This window comes from Stenella coeruleoalba (genome assembly GCF_951394435.1).
Source record: "Stenella coeruleoalba genome assembly, chromosome: 2".
Classification (NCBI taxonomy): Eukaryota; Metazoa; Chordata; class Mammalia; order Artiodactyla; family Delphinidae; genus Stenella; species Stenella coeruleoalba.
The window spans coordinates 175,481,585-175,498,277 of NC_137147.1; the positions used below are offsets into that span (position 1 = coordinate 175,481,585).

General features: G+C 41.4%; 1 protein-coding gene across 1 annotated transcript; it reads right to left on the reverse strand.

The window, feature by feature from the left end:
* Positions 1-585: 585 nt before the first annotated feature.
* On the reverse strand, positions 586-16,509 carry CDNF (cerebral dopamine neurotrophic factor; the record flags this gene model as incomplete). The annotated part of the gene is made up of 4 exons (XM_079914377.1): positions 16,262-16,509; positions 6,003-6,130; positions 4,792-4,933; positions 586-764 (listed from the first exon to the last, which is right to left on the reverse strand). The coding sequence occupies exons 1-4, from the start codon at positions 16,374-16,376 to the stop codon at positions 586-588; spliced, it is 564 nt and encodes a 187-aa protein (XP_079770503.1). The 5' UTR covers positions 16,377-16,509.
* Positions 16,510-16,693: the final 184 nt, after the last annotated feature.

The window sequence follows — 16,693 nt, forward strand, 5'->3', positions numbered from 1 at the left end:
ATTAAAAATTAGTGCACAGGGTCTTCCCTGGTGGCGCAGTGGTTGAGAGTCCGCCTGCCGATGCAGGGGACACGGGTTCGTGCCCCGGTCCAGGAAGATCCCGCATGCCACGGAGTGGCTGGGCCCGTGAGCCATGGCCGCTGAGCCTGCACTTCCGGAGCCTGTGCTCCGCAACGGGAAAGGCCACAACAGTGAGAGGCCCGCGTACCGCAAAAAAAAAAAAAAAAAAAATTAGTGCATAGATAGGAACCTCTGAGCACTCTCTTCCTGCTTAGAATCAATTTCCTACACCGATTTTTCAGTGGTTCACTTTTCCCCGTTTTAGGAGATAGGCAATGGTAACTCACATACAAGAAAATCATGAGAAAGGCACTTGTAGGTTTTGGTACACTGCAGATTTAAGAAACCACTAATACTAGCAGTTCTACTTATAAACCCAGGTAACCAATTCTGAGGTGTAATTTCAAAACAAGAAGTCTGAGACCACACACACTGCAATTCCTGGTTCCTCTCAACAAACGCGTCCGTATCCTAGAGAGGCATTTTGTCTCTAATCACAATCAGTGGTGCACCAGCTTCCGGGGGTCAGAGTTCTGTTTTGGGGTACGTCGCTGTGTACTTGGGTGCCAGTTCTTTGATGAGATTCACATAGTCGGTTTTTTCCGCACAGGCCCTGCACTCTTCTCCCCAGCTGTACAGTATCTGTTTCAGCTCTGCTACTCTCATCTTGGACAGGTCCACTGATGCCAAATCCAATTTTTTTTCTTCATGACAAAAAGGAAAAGCACAATTTTTAAAAAACAAAACCAACTATGAAACACTTAGAAAAGCAAATAGTGTTACTTATCTTGGTGCTGACTACCCTGTGATTCAAAGTGGGGAACAGTTCCCGTGTCTATGGAAAACAAGACATACCTAAGAAAAATGTATCATATGCAAAGCTATTGGGATAACTCATGATCTGTTGGACTTTCTTTCCATGGAATTACACTCGCTTCAAAACAGGGCCTGTGTAGCTTTGCAGTCTTTGCTACCACTCCATGGCTTCTCAAGATCAATGTTCATAAAACAAATAGCACCGCATCCTAATTGCTGCTCCTAAGGTGAGAAGAACGGAATCAATAAAAGGCGGTACCTTGGGATGGCCCTGTGTGTGCGGCCAACTGAAAGCCACAGATTGTAACTAGCTAGAAAGTTACGATTCACTTTTATATGAGATATGTCTGTGGTAAAACAGATGAGCACACATATTACAAAGCACTAATACAAATTAGTTTTTAAATACAAATTTAAAGAATTTAAATACAATCTAAAGAATGTAAACTAGTTTTTAAATACAAATTAAAGAAACCCAAACCCATGAAGAAAATTAGGAGCATTAACACTGATCCTTAATTGTTTTGGATCTCTGCTTAAACTCACCTGACCCCTCCACCCCTCCACTGGGATTCCCAAAATCATCACAGGGTTTATTGACAGACCTTTGGGGGTACAGCCACCTCTCTAAGGCTGGTGCCTCGGTACCAGCCAATCTGGCTCCTAACATTCTTGCCAATAATACCTATCACCAACATCTAACTCCTCTAGCGAGACTATTGTTTCCCTGTTTACAGATTATCTGCAAAGGCTGTCAAGAACTCAGCTACTTCTCTATTGCCAAGCCCAAAAATAGAAAAATAATTAAGCTCATCTATAATATACTTGTGATTCTGATTTCCCCGTGAGAAAGGGGCAATTTTTCTCTTTCGAAGGAAAGTCTCCTTCCCCCTTCCTCACCACCAGGGGTGTGCCTGAACATAGATACAGCGTTTAAGTTGACTTATTTTACAATTAGTGGCAGCCTAGGACTTTTTCAACTTGACCTCTTGAAGCACTCCTTTTTTCCCCTACATAGTAGAACATGGCATTTAAAAGCCTTTTAATAACCTAACATAGTTGTCAAGTGATTTATCAGAACTTCCAGTCAGTGTACCCTAAGTTAAAAGTTGGATTTTAGACTTAGGAATAAATGTAATCAGGAGGTAAAAGATCTATACACAGAACACTACAAGACTTTGATGAAAGAAATTGAAGAAGACACAAACAAATGGAAAGAGATCCTGTGTTTGTGGTTTGGAAGAATTCGTATTGTTAAAATGTCCGTACCATCCAAAGCAATGTACAGAACCAGTGCAATCCCTACCGGAATGCCAGTGGTACTTCTTACAGAGATAGAAAAACAAAATCCTAAAATCTGTATGGAATGACAAAGGACCCTGAATTGCCCAAGCAATCCTGAAAAAGAACAGCAAAATGGTGATTATAGTTAAGAATACTGTATTACATATTTGAAAGTTGCTGAGGAGTAGATCTTAAATGTTCTCATCACAAAAAAGGAAACGGTAATTATGTGATATGATGGAGCTGTTAGCTAACATGGTAATCATATTGCAAGATAGAGGTATATCAAATCAATGCATTGTACACCTTAAACTCACACACTGTTATATGTCAATTACATCTCAGTAAAGCTGGAAATAAATAAATAAAAGTTGGATTTTAAAGGCTTTTTTATTTGGAGGGTCAGCTACACTCTGCTCCAGAGAATCCTTACATTTTTTAATAGTGATTCCCATTCTTTTAAAAATCAGAGCAAAGGGCTTCCCTGGTGGCGCAGTGGTTAAGAATCCACCTGCCAATGCAGGGGACACAGGTTTGAGCCCTGGTCCAGGAAGATCCCGCAGAGCAACTAAGCCCACGCACCACAACTACTTAGCCTGTGCTCTGGAACCCGCGAGCCACAGCTACTGAGCCTTGTGCCACAACTACTGAAGCCCACGCACGTAGAGCCCGTGCTCCACAACAAGAGAAGCCACCGCAATGAGAAGCCCGTGCACTGCAACGAAGAGTAGCCCCTACTCGCCGCAACTAGAGAAAGCCCACGTGCAACAAGGAAGACCCAACACGGCCAAAAATAAATAAATAAAATAAATTTATAAAAATAAAAAACAGAGCAAGCGAAAACATTCTTTCAGGTCAAAAACCAAATAACACCTTCCTAATTGAAAACATAATCCAAGTCTACACTTACCTTGTCTGTTAATTTCCTGCCTGACATGACAAAATACCTTTAGGAGTAGAAACTTTTATAGCCCAAATTATTAATACTACACAGCTCAAAGGCCCCTGTTCAGTCTCAACTTTCCTGCCAAATATAAGCTGGGAAGAATTTAGAACTAGTGGTCTATTCAAGATAAATGGTTGAAGGAAGAAAATACTTTCTTGCAAGTGTTGGTAGTTTCTTCAGGTTATTCTAGAGGATTTGGCATTTGGCATTAACTTTAAAAGGGGGAAATCCTCTATGACTCCCTAAAACTACAGGGAAAAGGTCAATACCAACAGTAAATCTAGTCCATGGCTCCCCAAGGGCCTCTAGTGGCCAGCATTGCCAAAACATTAATAAGTACTCTCCTCTTCTCAATAATATCTGATTAATTTTTCTATTATTCAAGGATCCCAGTAAGATCCCTTGCTCATAGTAAAAGCTATTCAAAAGAAATTTGTTGAATGGAAGAATCAGGACAGTTTTGTCCCTCTGGGGGCTGTCGTTTATATGGACTCAGTGCTTCCTGCCTCTACTTCATTACTTGAAAGCCAATAAAAAAATAAATCTGCCTCATCAACCACCCTGGAAGTTAGGGCCTGCCCTTGGCCATTTGAGAAACAGTTTGTCTTTGCTATCTTCTGACCTTAAACCTATTTAAAGACATCTGTGTAGCTATGGTGCATAGGCTTATATTACACAGCTATGCTGGAAAATAAGACGAAAGTAATTCAGAGTTGGGTGCTAATTACTTAGGTAGTTTACAAGACTATGCCAGGTGTGTAACATCAAACGATGACGTAAGCAAAGGAAATGGATTTCTACTGGTGGAATTACAGGTGTTAGGATAGGCTAAGTGGGGAATCCCCCAGCCTTTTATTTTATTTATTTCTTTGGCTGCACCGGGTCTTAGTGGCGCACTCAGGATCTTCCTTGTAGCATGCGGGATCTTTAGTTGTGGCATGCGGGATCCAGTTCCCTGACCAGGGATTGAACCCTGGCCCCCTGCATTGGGAGCACAGAGTCTTAACCACTGGGCCACCAGGGAAGTCCCCCTCCAGCCTTTTACGATACCTAATCAATCTACCCGAAAGACTGGCCCAGATACAAATCCTCTGTATAAGAGTAGATCTATGAATGTAAAATTTACAAGGCCAAGGATAATGTTTTAAATAGGACATCTTCCTTTTCTGGCTGTTTATTTTAGGCACCCTTGATAAGGCTATTTCGTCAGGTAAAACCTGCTTTGATGTGAATAACCTATTTCCTAAAAGTTGAAGCTGGCAGAATGATAGCTCTAGGAAGAACATTAGAGTCCCATTTAAAACTTCAGAGTCCTTACATCCCCTTTGAATAGATGCAGCTTTTGTCCTAATAGGTTACCAAGAGCTAATTCACCACGAGTAGCTGCTCCCTTGAAATTCTGAACTCTTCCTTGCCATATGTAGTTGACAGCGCCTTGGTGATTTTAGAGGTTAAACTTTGCCATTTGGGTGGGCACTTTTACCTAATGCTGCCTGTACCAGATTTCATTTCTCTTCCCCCAAGAAGTTCAGATGGCACCAGGCACCACACAGCAGTCCAGCACCCTATTAGCAAGTGTCGAGCTTCTTTCTTTCTAACGCTGACTTTTTAGACACTGGCCCTATGTTTACAGAATTGGCAATATGCTGGACATTTGGGGAAAAAAACATTTGACTCCGTTATACCATATTTCAGCTCACAGATCTGACTGTCCATCTTCTTCAGCTTCTCGCAAATCTTCACTGCAGGCATGTGCACGCTCATTGGGCGAGTGACCTCACTTAGGATCTTTGTGGCCGCATCTTTTGTTGCTCCTAGATAGTAGCACTGAAGGGGAATGAAGAGACTTTAGGGGCCCAGACACTGAAAAAAAGCAAGTAGTATAGTTTCAAGAAGTGAGAAAGAGGTTAACCTAGTTTTTGTGGCCCAGCTTTTAAATTTAACCCCTGCTAAGACACCAGAAAACCAATGGCTCCATTCCCAGGATCAGCCTAATTAGAAGCGCCCTGCAATTCACATGATGCTTAAAGACTACTGATAAGAGCTAACACTTGCTAAATGTTTTATCTGCGCCGAGACACTGCTCTCAGGGCTTTAAAGGTATTGATGTATTTAATTCTCATAACAATCCTGTGACGTAGGTACTAGTATTTTACACCCAAGCCAACTGGAGGTCACCCAACTAGCGAGAAGAAAAGACCGAATTAATTTAAAAATCTAGCCTTTTGGCTCTGGAGTCCATGCCCTGTTCCATCTTGTTCTACTGCCTTTCAAGCTCCCTGACAAGCGTTTGACGTTTAAAAATATAAAGCTTAATGGTGCAGACAAATGCTGAGACTTTTATAGTGTGTCAGTGGTGAGCAGTCAACGAGGAAAATTTAACTGACAGATTCAACATGACGATTTTAGGCAAAATGAATTGGCCCAAGCTTGTCTTTAGTGCTGTAAAAACAGTATATTGAAACAGGTCATTTGTGTATACCCAGGAAACACCATTACAAGATAATAAAAGTACTTCATTAATTATGCATAAATAATGATGTAAAAATATTTTGATAGGTTTCACTAATTGTCTTGATAAGAAGTGGAAAGTCTACCCACTCTTAACTCAGGACAGTAAATTCTCATTAGGAATTCAGTTGTATAATTTCCTTTAAGAAATCGTGGGATTGGTTGCCTATGGTTTTTTCAAAAAGCCAAATGAAATGAGACATATTCTAGATGAAAATACATTGACTCCATTTCCCTGAAAGATCAATTTCTGCTTGCTTTCTGCAGTGAGCAGGCTTGAGGCAAGCATCGAAGAAGGAGAACATTAAATTCAAGATGAGAAATGAAACGATTAGCAGTTTTCTCCGAGCACAGGGAGAAAATGAAAGGTGAAGATTTACCATACCAGGCGGTTTTCTTTTCCTTTGACTTCCAAGCAAAAGCTGATCAATTCTTTTTCTATGGTGTCCAGAGAAAAGTTGACTCCTCTGGCTATCAAGGAGTTGTAGAATCGGTTCAAGAATTCTTGACACACTAGAAGGAACAAATAAATTATGTATTTGTGTACAATATCACCACTACCACACCTATGTATATGTTTCTCCCACCAAATAAAAAAGTAAGTATGATTCAACGCATTGTGACAAATTAAATTCATATCTTAAGCATGGTTTCAGGCCTGTAGCTTTTAGCTTAGTGTTGGGCCTTGAATAACATGAGCTTATTGAATCAATCCGTCAATCTGTGGAACCAAGTTCCACTTAATAGGAGAACTTTCCCACAAAATGTCACTCACCCTAAAAGAAAATATTGCCTCCTCTGGGATATGATGCTTGGGACAGCTCTGTTTAAAGTATAGAGAAAAAACAGAACATGTGTCTGGAATGAAGCCCCTTGGTAGTCTGCATCTGCCTGTATGTTCCAGTTTGAACCCCAGTCGGCACAATCATATTCAATCCCACGGTCCAGAGTCAGTGAAGAGATGACCCTCAGAAGAGGCACAGGCAATAAGAACAACCACAGTTACCATTGGTTAGCACTGTTCTGAGTACTTTACGTGGATCAACTTATTCAAGTCTCCGAACAAAACTCGGATGTAGATACGTTACTATCCTCGTTTTACACATGAAGAAGCTGAGTCAGAGAGAGGCCAGTGAGCTTGCCCAGTAAGTGGTAGAGGGAGATTGATCCCAGATGGTCTCCCTCTGGGCCCACATGCTTATCCACTAGGGTACTATGAATTAGAAGGAGGCTGCTTTCCCGCATTGTTGTCCCAAAGGGGAAGTGTCCAAGCAATCAGAGGAGGACATGGAGGCCAGAGCATATGCCGGAAAACAGCAGCCCTCACATTAGAAAGAATTTTAGGGAAATAGCATGAGGAAGACTGGCGAATTCTAGGGTAACCTGAAATAAATTTAATAGTATAGCAAGACTCTGAAGGAAAGAAATTACAAAACTTTATCAAAAGACCTAAAAGTAGACCTAAGAAATGGGAAGAATAGCCATGTTCATGGATGGGAAGATTCAATATTATGGATGATAATTATTTTTAAGTAGATCAATAAACTCAATGCTCTTCTAATGAAAATCTCAATAGGCTTTTTTATAGATTTGATAAACTGATGCAAAAATACAGATGAAAAAACAAGAGCAAATGAAAGTCAAGAAGTACTTGAAGAAGAAGGAGGTTGGGGAGTTGACCTTATCAGATATCAAGACCTAATTCTAAAGCTATAGCATTTGAAACACTGTGGGACTGGCACAGAAATAGACCAGTGGAACAAACTAGTGAGTCTAGAAACAAATCCACAAATCTAGAGGAGCTTGGTAGAGTACAGAAGTGATGCTGAAAATCAGTGGGGGAAAAATGGGCTAGTCAATAAATGGTACTAGGACCACCTGCCATGGAAAAAGTTAAACTTAGACACCTATCCAAAACTACACACAGACGTGAATCCCAGGTGAATAAAGACATATGGGAAGAGCAACACTACAAAAGTTTTAGAAGAAACCTTTGGAAAACATCTTTATGGCATCAGGATAGAGAAGGATTTCTTAGAGAAGAGACCAAAACACGGATCATACATTTGATTACATCAAAATTAACCAGTTTTTTAATGCAAAAGAAATCATAAGCAAATGATAAGACAAGGCACAAACTGGAGGAAGATATTTACAACTTATAAACTGACGAAGGATTAATATCCAAAATACATGAAAAATCACCATGGTCATACCCTTAGGTCCAGTCATTACCAATGACTATAACCTCTGTAATCTCAGTGGAAACATCCCATTGTCTGATCATCATCTCCCATCTTTCCAGCTCACATCCTCTAACACCCCAAGGTAAACAATTCCCTGACCCCGCCAGGTCATACTATTCATTGATTCTGCCACCACTTCACCCTGCTTCCCCACCCAGCTTAGATTCCGTGGTTCAACATTATAATAACTCCTTTGCACACAAACTGAACTCCCTTGCATCTCTCTCCCTTGTTGGACTCACCCAGCAAAATCCTAACCCTGGTTAAAACTTTGCACCTATACTCACTGAACATGGCTGGAGGAAATAGCACAGCCGTACTCACTGGTCTCACTGTAAATTCATGACCGCTCATTTCAGTGAGCCATCAGTGTCCCAACAATCCTACTACATTGACCTCATTCTCACTCTCTCCCACTCCCAAGAGGACAATTGCGCAGCTCTCTCAAACCTTGTGTCACACCTCCACCCCATCCTCAGCGATGGTGGTGCTTCCTATCTCTCTGAGGGAAAAAAAAAGCAACAGGAAAGAACTCTCGCTTGCTCTGCCACCACATCTACAACACGTGTATCAGCACAGTCTACCTTAATTCTATGAATGAACTGTGACAACCCTTCCACCTGCTAAAGTAGATCCTATCAACTCCCTGCTTCTGCACCTCTGCCCTCTCTCTCCTGTCTTGTTTCCATTAACATGCTGTTAATTCTTATATCTTAAAAGCAACACAACCTCTCTCAACATCACATCCCATTTCTCCACTCCTGTTTAAGAAAAACACTCTAAAATAATTTTTATACTTGTAGTTTCCGGGTCTCTTCTCTCTCCCTCTCTGTCCCTCCCCCACCCCACACCAAGTTTAAAGCCAGCGAGTTATAAAATGTTCAGTTTGAAAAATAGTGTCCCTTGTCTCCCCTTCCCCATTTCCCCAAACTCAAAGCTTTCGTTTTCAACTCTTATAGCTGATTCCTTTGGAATTTACAAATTTTAAATAACATATTTGTGTGGCTAATTCCTAATTTTATTTTTAGTCTTAGATATTTATTATAGTTTTTTCCCGTGGAAGAGAAAGATTTAACTCTTTTGCCCAGACCCATCTCTTGTAAAAAGCATTTGGTTGGATGTTTTTATGTAGGCTTACAATCTTTGTCTTTTAACTTGAGTATTTACTCCTTAACTTAGTACTTGAAAAATATAATAATGTCACCTGCAGGAAAAGAGCTACAACGTTTTAGAAAAGATAATAATAAAGTTTAAAATCAAGTTAGTGGAATTATTAAATTATCAGCGGGCTAGGAACATTATTTTCAGCAGTTCCATCCACACCTTCTAGAACTGAAGGCAGTCCTACATTATCTGCTCCCGCTTGATTTTGGAAGGAAAAAAAGACACCAGATTAGTCTTGCTGGTACCGGTACTAGGGGAGAATTGCTACCTAGGAATAAAATACATGTTGTCATGAGTTAAGACTTAAGAATAACCAGAAGCTCTTGAATAATTTGTATATTACTTCATTGTTCTAATTTTATTTTTAATATTGCCTTAAATAAATTAGTTCCCAACTCCACACTCAGAAAGCAGTATAGGTAGGGATTCAGTGCTTTGGCTCTGAAGCCAGACTCTCTGGGTCCAAATCCTGGCTTTACTAGTTAATATTTACTAGCTGTGGCTTTGGGCCTTTCAACGTTGAATCACCCGACAGTCTAATTGCCATTCCCTTTAAGTTCATCAGTCTTCTTTCTCTGTGTTTAAGATTTTCTCTTTTCTCCTTTTGTGTTTTGCAATTTCCTTCTGATATGGTTAGATGTGGAAGTATTTTTATTTATACTGTTTGGAATATACTGGACTTCCAAACCTGTGGATTGATGACTTTCATCCGTTTGGAAAAATGAGCTATCATCTCTTTTGCTCCACCCGTACACTCTCTCTTCTCCTTCTGGAAGTCCAGTTAACATATGTGGGAATTTTTCTCTTGATCTGCATTGTACCTTTATCTCTGTTTCATATTTTTATTCTCTTAATTGCTCAGTGATTCCTTCTTGACAATTTCTTCAGTCTTCTAACTCACTAATTCTTTTCTCAGCTGTGTCTAGTCTGCGGTTAATCTCACTACTTTCTATTTGTACATGTTTATTTGGTTCTTTTCCAAATATGTTTGGACATTTTTTGTTTTGGTTTTTTTTTTTGGTACGCGGGCCTCTCACTGTTGTGGCCTCTCCCATTGCGGAGCACGGGCTCCGGACGCGCAGGCTCAGCGGCCATAGCTCACAGGCCCAGCCGCTCCGCGGCATGTGGGATCTTCCCAGACCGGGGCATGAACCCGCGTCCCCTGCATCGGCAGGTGGACTCTCAACCACTGCACCACCAGGGAAGCCCTGTCTGGACATTTTTAATAGCCTCCTGCCCTTTATTCATATTTTCAATCCCTTCCTTTATTTCTTTAAATATAATAAAAATATTTTATATTCAGTGCCTGATAATTGTAAAACCTGAAGCCTGTCCAGGTATGCTTCTTCTGTCTCTTGTCTCAACTGGCTGTTACTTACGGTGCTCTTCTTCCCATGGGTTTGTGATTTTTCTGAATGTGAGCTTTCTTTCTTAGAACTTTGTGGGAATTATTAGAATTTTGTGGGACTGGATTGAAGGTGGATTCCTATGTGAGATTAACATTTGCTGATGCCTACTTGAAATCCCTGTAAACTAAATTCTCAGTTTGAGACGTTTTGGATCACCCGGGTTGGCTGTGTCCATTTGGGCTTCAATGCATATGTGTGGTAGCTTGTGAGTATGAGTGATCAAGAGACATTTTTGTTTTACCTTTTATTCAGTAAAAAGTTCAAGTACTGCAATTTCTTTTAGTCTCTAAAGAATGGTGGTAGAATTGTGGTTATTTCCAGGTCACCTTTTATAAGGAAAGTCTAGCTCTCTGGGGTTCCAAACTAATTGGGGGAGGATCCAGTATGACACACCTAACTTGGGAAGGTTCTGGGCTATGTCATTATTCTTTTTATTTTATTCATTCTCTTTATTTTACATCCATGAAAATCTAAGTTTAAATTGCCTGGGTGGCAAATACCCTCAAGAAAAATCCCAGCTTCAGGGGTCCCTTTACCTCTTTTGGTTTCCACTTTCACATTGTTTTTGGCCTCTGGGTATGCCTTACTAACTCACACTTAACATTTTCACATTTTTATTTTATCCAGTGTTTTCAGTTGTTTTCAGCTAGACGACCAGAAATGTCAGTTTTTAGAACATGAAGTCATATTCATTCCTAATGCTATTTACTAGGAACAGAACGCTAAATATAATATAGCCGTGTCGTGGTTTTAACAAATATTTATTGAGCAATCAGTTAAGCGCCAGACAGTATTCTACAGGTTGTTGGAAAAACAAAGCTCTTACTCTCAGGGATTACATTCTGGTGAATAAATAAAAGTATCTTGTGGCTGTGAAGAAACATAAATTTGGTAAGGAGGATAGAGTAATAGTATAAGGTAATAGTATTATTCTAAATGGGGTGGTCAGGGAAGGTCTCTCAGATAAAGTCGTGTTTGAGCATAAAGCTTAAGGAAGTGGGAGAACACCTTAAGTGGAGTGCTAGGGAAGACCCCTCCAGGCAGAGGGAAGAACAACGTAGGCATGTCCTTGGCAGGTCCAAGAACCATAAGGGAGCCTCCCTCCCACCAAGAGGGAGGATGGTAGAAAATGAGGTCAAATGAACAGCAGCATGCCAGGTCATCTAGGGCTTTGAGGTCATGGTAAGGGCTCTGGGTCCTACTCTGAGAAGGCACGCCATTAAAGGTTTTGAGCAAAAGGGTGCAGTGATCGGACATTACTTTTAAATTATGCCTCTGGAGGTTCTTTGGAGAATAGACTGCAGGGTAGCCAGAATGAAAGCAGGCATAACCATTTGGAGTTTCTTAAAATAGCTGCATACCTTGGACCAGGGTGGGAGCATTGGAGGTGATGAGAATGGTTGGATTCTGGATGTATTTTGAAGGCAGAGCCAAAAGAATTTACTAATGGATTGGATGTGGCATGGGGTGGGGGCGGGGGCGGCGGCAGCGGGCGGAGACAGAAATCAAGAATGACCCCAAGGATTTGGGCCTGAGAAACTGCAAGAGGGGAGTTGCCATTTGCTGAACTGGTAAGACTGCAGGAGAAGCAAGTTTGTGGAGACCAGCAGGAATTCAGTCTTGACATGTGAACTTTGCGATACTTCTAGACAAATGTGACGATTAATTTTATGTGTCCACTTGGAGGGTGTTTTTGAATGAGATTAACATTTCAATCAGTGAACTCTGGCTAAAACAGATTGCCCTCCATAAAGTGGATAAGCCTCATCCAATCAGTTGAAGGCCTGAATAGAACACAAAGGATTGGCATGAATAGAACAAAAAAGCATGAGGGAATGCTCCAGCAGACTGCTTTCTGCACCATTGGCTCTCCTGGGCCCCCAGCCTGTTGGCCCACACTGCAAATTTTAGACATCTCAGCCTCCATAATCAGGAGAGCCAATTCCTTATAATAAATCTACCTGGATGTATGTATGTATCCTATTGGTCTGTTCCTCTGGAGACCCCTAATATAATGTCTGACACTGCAAACAGTAAAGAGCTGCTGGGGATATAAATCTGGAGTTCAGGGGTGAATTCTAGGACAAATACTAAATTTGTAAGTCACCAACATTAAAATGATCTTTGTGGGATGAGACCACACAAAAGGGAGAGATCCTGGGTCTCAGTCTTGTGAAACTCCATTGTTTAGAAATCGGAAAGATGGAAAGAACCAGAAAAAGACCGAAAGGAGCAGCCAGTAAGGGAGGATGAGAACAAAGAGTGAGTGTGTCCCAGAAGACAAGCAAAGAAAGTGTTAAAAAGGAGGGACTGATTGATCAGCTGTGTGAAATGCTATTGATAGAATGAGGAAAACGAGACATTTGCCAACACGTATTTTGCTAAGTTTAATTAGCAAAAGACCAAGTATGCAAGGGAGACACCTACTGTAATGATCCTCGCATAAACCATCGTTAAAGCCTCCTGGTGACCTGTAATTCTCCTCTTCCTGAAAAAGAAACCCTGTGTCCTGATGCCTCAAAGCTCTTTCTCTACTCCCACAATATACCTTCAGATGATTTCTACACCTTAACTGTTGCTCTGTTGTCAATGTATTACCTAGAGGGTGGGTGTTGGGAATTCTAACTTGTACTTTGAAAGATACACTTTTGACTCACTAAAAGCTATATAATATTTTATTGCAGCATATGTGTGTACATGTCTTCAACAGAATTGGGTGCCTACCTTATGCCCCACACCACGGTAGCCACTGGAGATGATGTGGTGAGAGAAACGGTCTTGACTGTCAAGGAATGCACACATGGAGGAGACCAAAACGATTTCTCCACTATGAGACATGTACTAGATAGTGTGGGAGAACAAAGGAGAAGCACCTCCCTGGAGGAAATTGGAGATCACTGAAAGATATTTAGTGAGGAAATAACATGATCACCCTGTCATGCGAAGGATGCTGTTGTGGGCTTACACGAAGAGACTAATCTCACTATAATCTCTTCAAATATTTTCTCAGGTCCTTTCTCTCTCTCTTCTCCTTCTGGGACTCCTATAACGTGAATGTTGTTTAATGTTGTCCCAGAGGTCTCTTAGGCTGTCTTCATTTCTTTTCATTCTTTTTTCTTTATTCTGTTCCAGGTCACTTATCCGTTCTTCTGCCTCAGTTATTCTGCTATTGATTGCTTCTCGTGTATTTTTCATTTCAGTTACTGTATTGTTCATCTCTGTTTGTTTGTTCTTTAATTCTTCTAGGTCTTTGTTAAACATTTCTTGCATCTTCTCGATCTTTGCCTCCATTCGTTTTCTGAGGTCCTGGATCATCTTCACTATCATTACTCTGAATTCTTTTTCTGGAAGGTTGCCTATCTCCACTTCATTTAGTTGTTTTTCTGGTTTTATCTTGTTCCTTCATCTGGTACATAGCCCTCTGCCTTTTCATCTTGTCTATCTTTCTGTGAATGTGGTTTTCATTCCACAGGCTGTAGGATTGTAGTTCTTGCTTCTGCTGTCTGCCCTCTGGTGGATGAGGCTATCTAAGAAGCTTGTGAGATTAATCTCACTATAAATCACCTAACAAATTAGTAAGTTAAGGATCCTGGCATGCATTTATTGCTATAACCAGATAACCATAGTCTTTTTATTTATGTCATAGGGTTTTGTTTATTAAAATTAGTCCCATAAGTGAATGTATAATTATTTCAAAGTAAAAAAAAATTAATAGCCCCATAATACAATCCTTTTAAATAAATTCAGAAACGTTTACATTTTTTTTTTCAGTAAGCTTCACATGACCTAAAGCAGTCATAAACTTGAATATTCACAGGGTCCAGGCAAGTAAAATGAATGGGTAAAGCAATCCAAGTTTAGGAAAAACAAAAACCTAAAGAACACATGTCCTTTCTAAAAAGAGCAGCCACCATCAGTTCCCACTATATGGACATATGGGCTAGTCTTGACTGGTCACCTGGTTTTCAAGATAAGCCAGAAATCTGAACTTTTTAAAATGACATCTCCCAAGTTTAAAATATAGCCAATTAATTTAGATGCTTTTTTTCAAAATACTTTGTGAACTTAATAAAATAAATTAATAGGTCCCAGGTGGTTCATGGACTATCAGGGGTTTTTTGTTGTTGTTGTTTTTTTGCGGTATGCGGGCCTCTCACTGTTGTGGCCTCTCCCGTTGCGGAGCACAGGCTCCAGACGTGCAGGCTCAGTGGCCATGGCTCACGGGCCCAGCCGCTCTGCAGCATGTGGGATCTTCCTGGACCGGGGCACGAACCGGTGTCCCCTGCATCAGCAGGCGGACTCTCAACCACTGTGCCACCAGGGAAGCCCAACTATCAGTTTTTTACTGATAAAAGAAGTCATTGGTGTCCCATGCCACAGAGTAGTCAAGATAAGAATGGAAATTTGCCCTACAGTATGTATAGAATTTTAATCTTATACACTGAGGGAAAATTAATTGGCGAATGATAAAGACTCATAAGCTGAAACAGAGCCAGATCTAGACTCTATTTCTTTTTGTTCTAAAACCAGTATTTCCTTTGTTGTGATTCTACAGTGGAAAAGGAAAATATAAGGAAATATACACCCAGGTTACTGAGACATGCAAGTTAATAATCACAATATGCTGTAATAAATTCAAGAAAGATGTTAGAAGCTTCACAATTAATCCAGAGGCTCTGGCTCTTCTGAAATGTTTTTAAGTAGAAGCTCCAGCAATTAAATTACTGATGATTCAGCCAGTCAACTGTTTATGCCTCACAAATTCTGCTTTAAACGTATAGTACCCAGTTATAAGGGATCTTTAACTGAAATTATAACTTGGCTGAACAAATATCTATATCTAAAGTTTGACAATAGCATCATGTAGGTATTTTAAATTTCTGGAGAAAAGTTTAATTATTGCAGGGCTGATAGAAAACTGGACTCCAATTGTTAAGACTTTATTCAGTTATATTACAGTCTATACTCACCCATTCATTAAACATATATTGTGAACCTACCATTTCCTGTTATGTAAGAATAGATTCGAAAGCTCAGAGAAGGGTGAAGCGGATATACATCTAAGCTAATTATTTTAATGAATGAAACACAGAGGTAAGTGCTACAGTAGTCCAGGAGGAAGGAGGTAGCACAGCTAATTATCTCCTTTGACCTCGTTACCAGCCCTCTGCTGTAGGTATTATCACGTTGATTTTGCCAGAACCGGGTACAGTGGCCTCAGAGCCAGAAGGCTGGGTGGGACGTAGACCCACCTGTTCTGAGTGCAAGTCCACAGCTGAGATTCTGTGAACAGAAAAGGAATCTTTTTTTGTATTCCTCCTCTTTCTAAGGAGTTAAGGTACGCCTTTGTTAAGAAACTTTTCCCTGTAAAGTCCTAACAAATGTTAGTTATGTGCTCTGATTTAAGCCATTTCAACTCAATTACAATTTGTCATGTTTTCTCCTTTGGGGAGTTATAAACTAATTTGAACTTGAAAGGCTTCTGCGCAAGGAAAGGCAAGTCTCGCCGGTTAGGGCAGCAGAATCATTTTGGAGCCAGGGTCGTCTGCCTCTACGTGCGTTTGCACAAAATCGAATCCAAATCCAAACCCACCAGCTCTGAGGCAGTTTAATCGAGCAAGACCAAGAACGCGGCCTGAAGGTGTCACTGGGCCCAGCTCGAACTTTTGCCTAGGCTTGGGCGAAGGCGATCGGAAGCCACGGCCAGGGCCCGTATTTCCTAAGTGAAATGCTATTTATAGACAGGCCCGAGAGAAGCCAAAGCCGACAACAGCTGCACTGCGACGCGGTGTCACCGCCATGCAAGCAGGTCTCACACCGCTCACCTTCACAGTCGGCGCCCAGCCGCCCCCTGGCCTCCTGGCCCTGCGCCCGCCCCGGGTTAGAGACCCAAAGCCCGGCGCAAAAGGCCACCACTGCGGCTGGGCTCCCGCACCACATGCTGAGCCAACTCCAAACGCCTCGCCGCCGCCTGTTAAATCAACCGCCGCGCTGCTATCGCCCGGGGCTGCTCCAGGACGCAGGAGCGCAGACCCGGAGTTGGAAAATAATCTGACTGGAGTTGCTGGGACACATGATGCAACTCAACCGTGAGTTTCCATTGGCTCTCAAAAAAAGGGCATGGAAGCGGGCGGAGCGGGGCAGCCGCTTCCTTTCCCTCCCCGACCTGCGCGTGCGCACTCTCGCTCACGCGGTGCCTCCCCAGCGGGGCGGGGAGAGACGCAGTAAAGCTATTCGCTGACTGCTCGAGGGGGAAG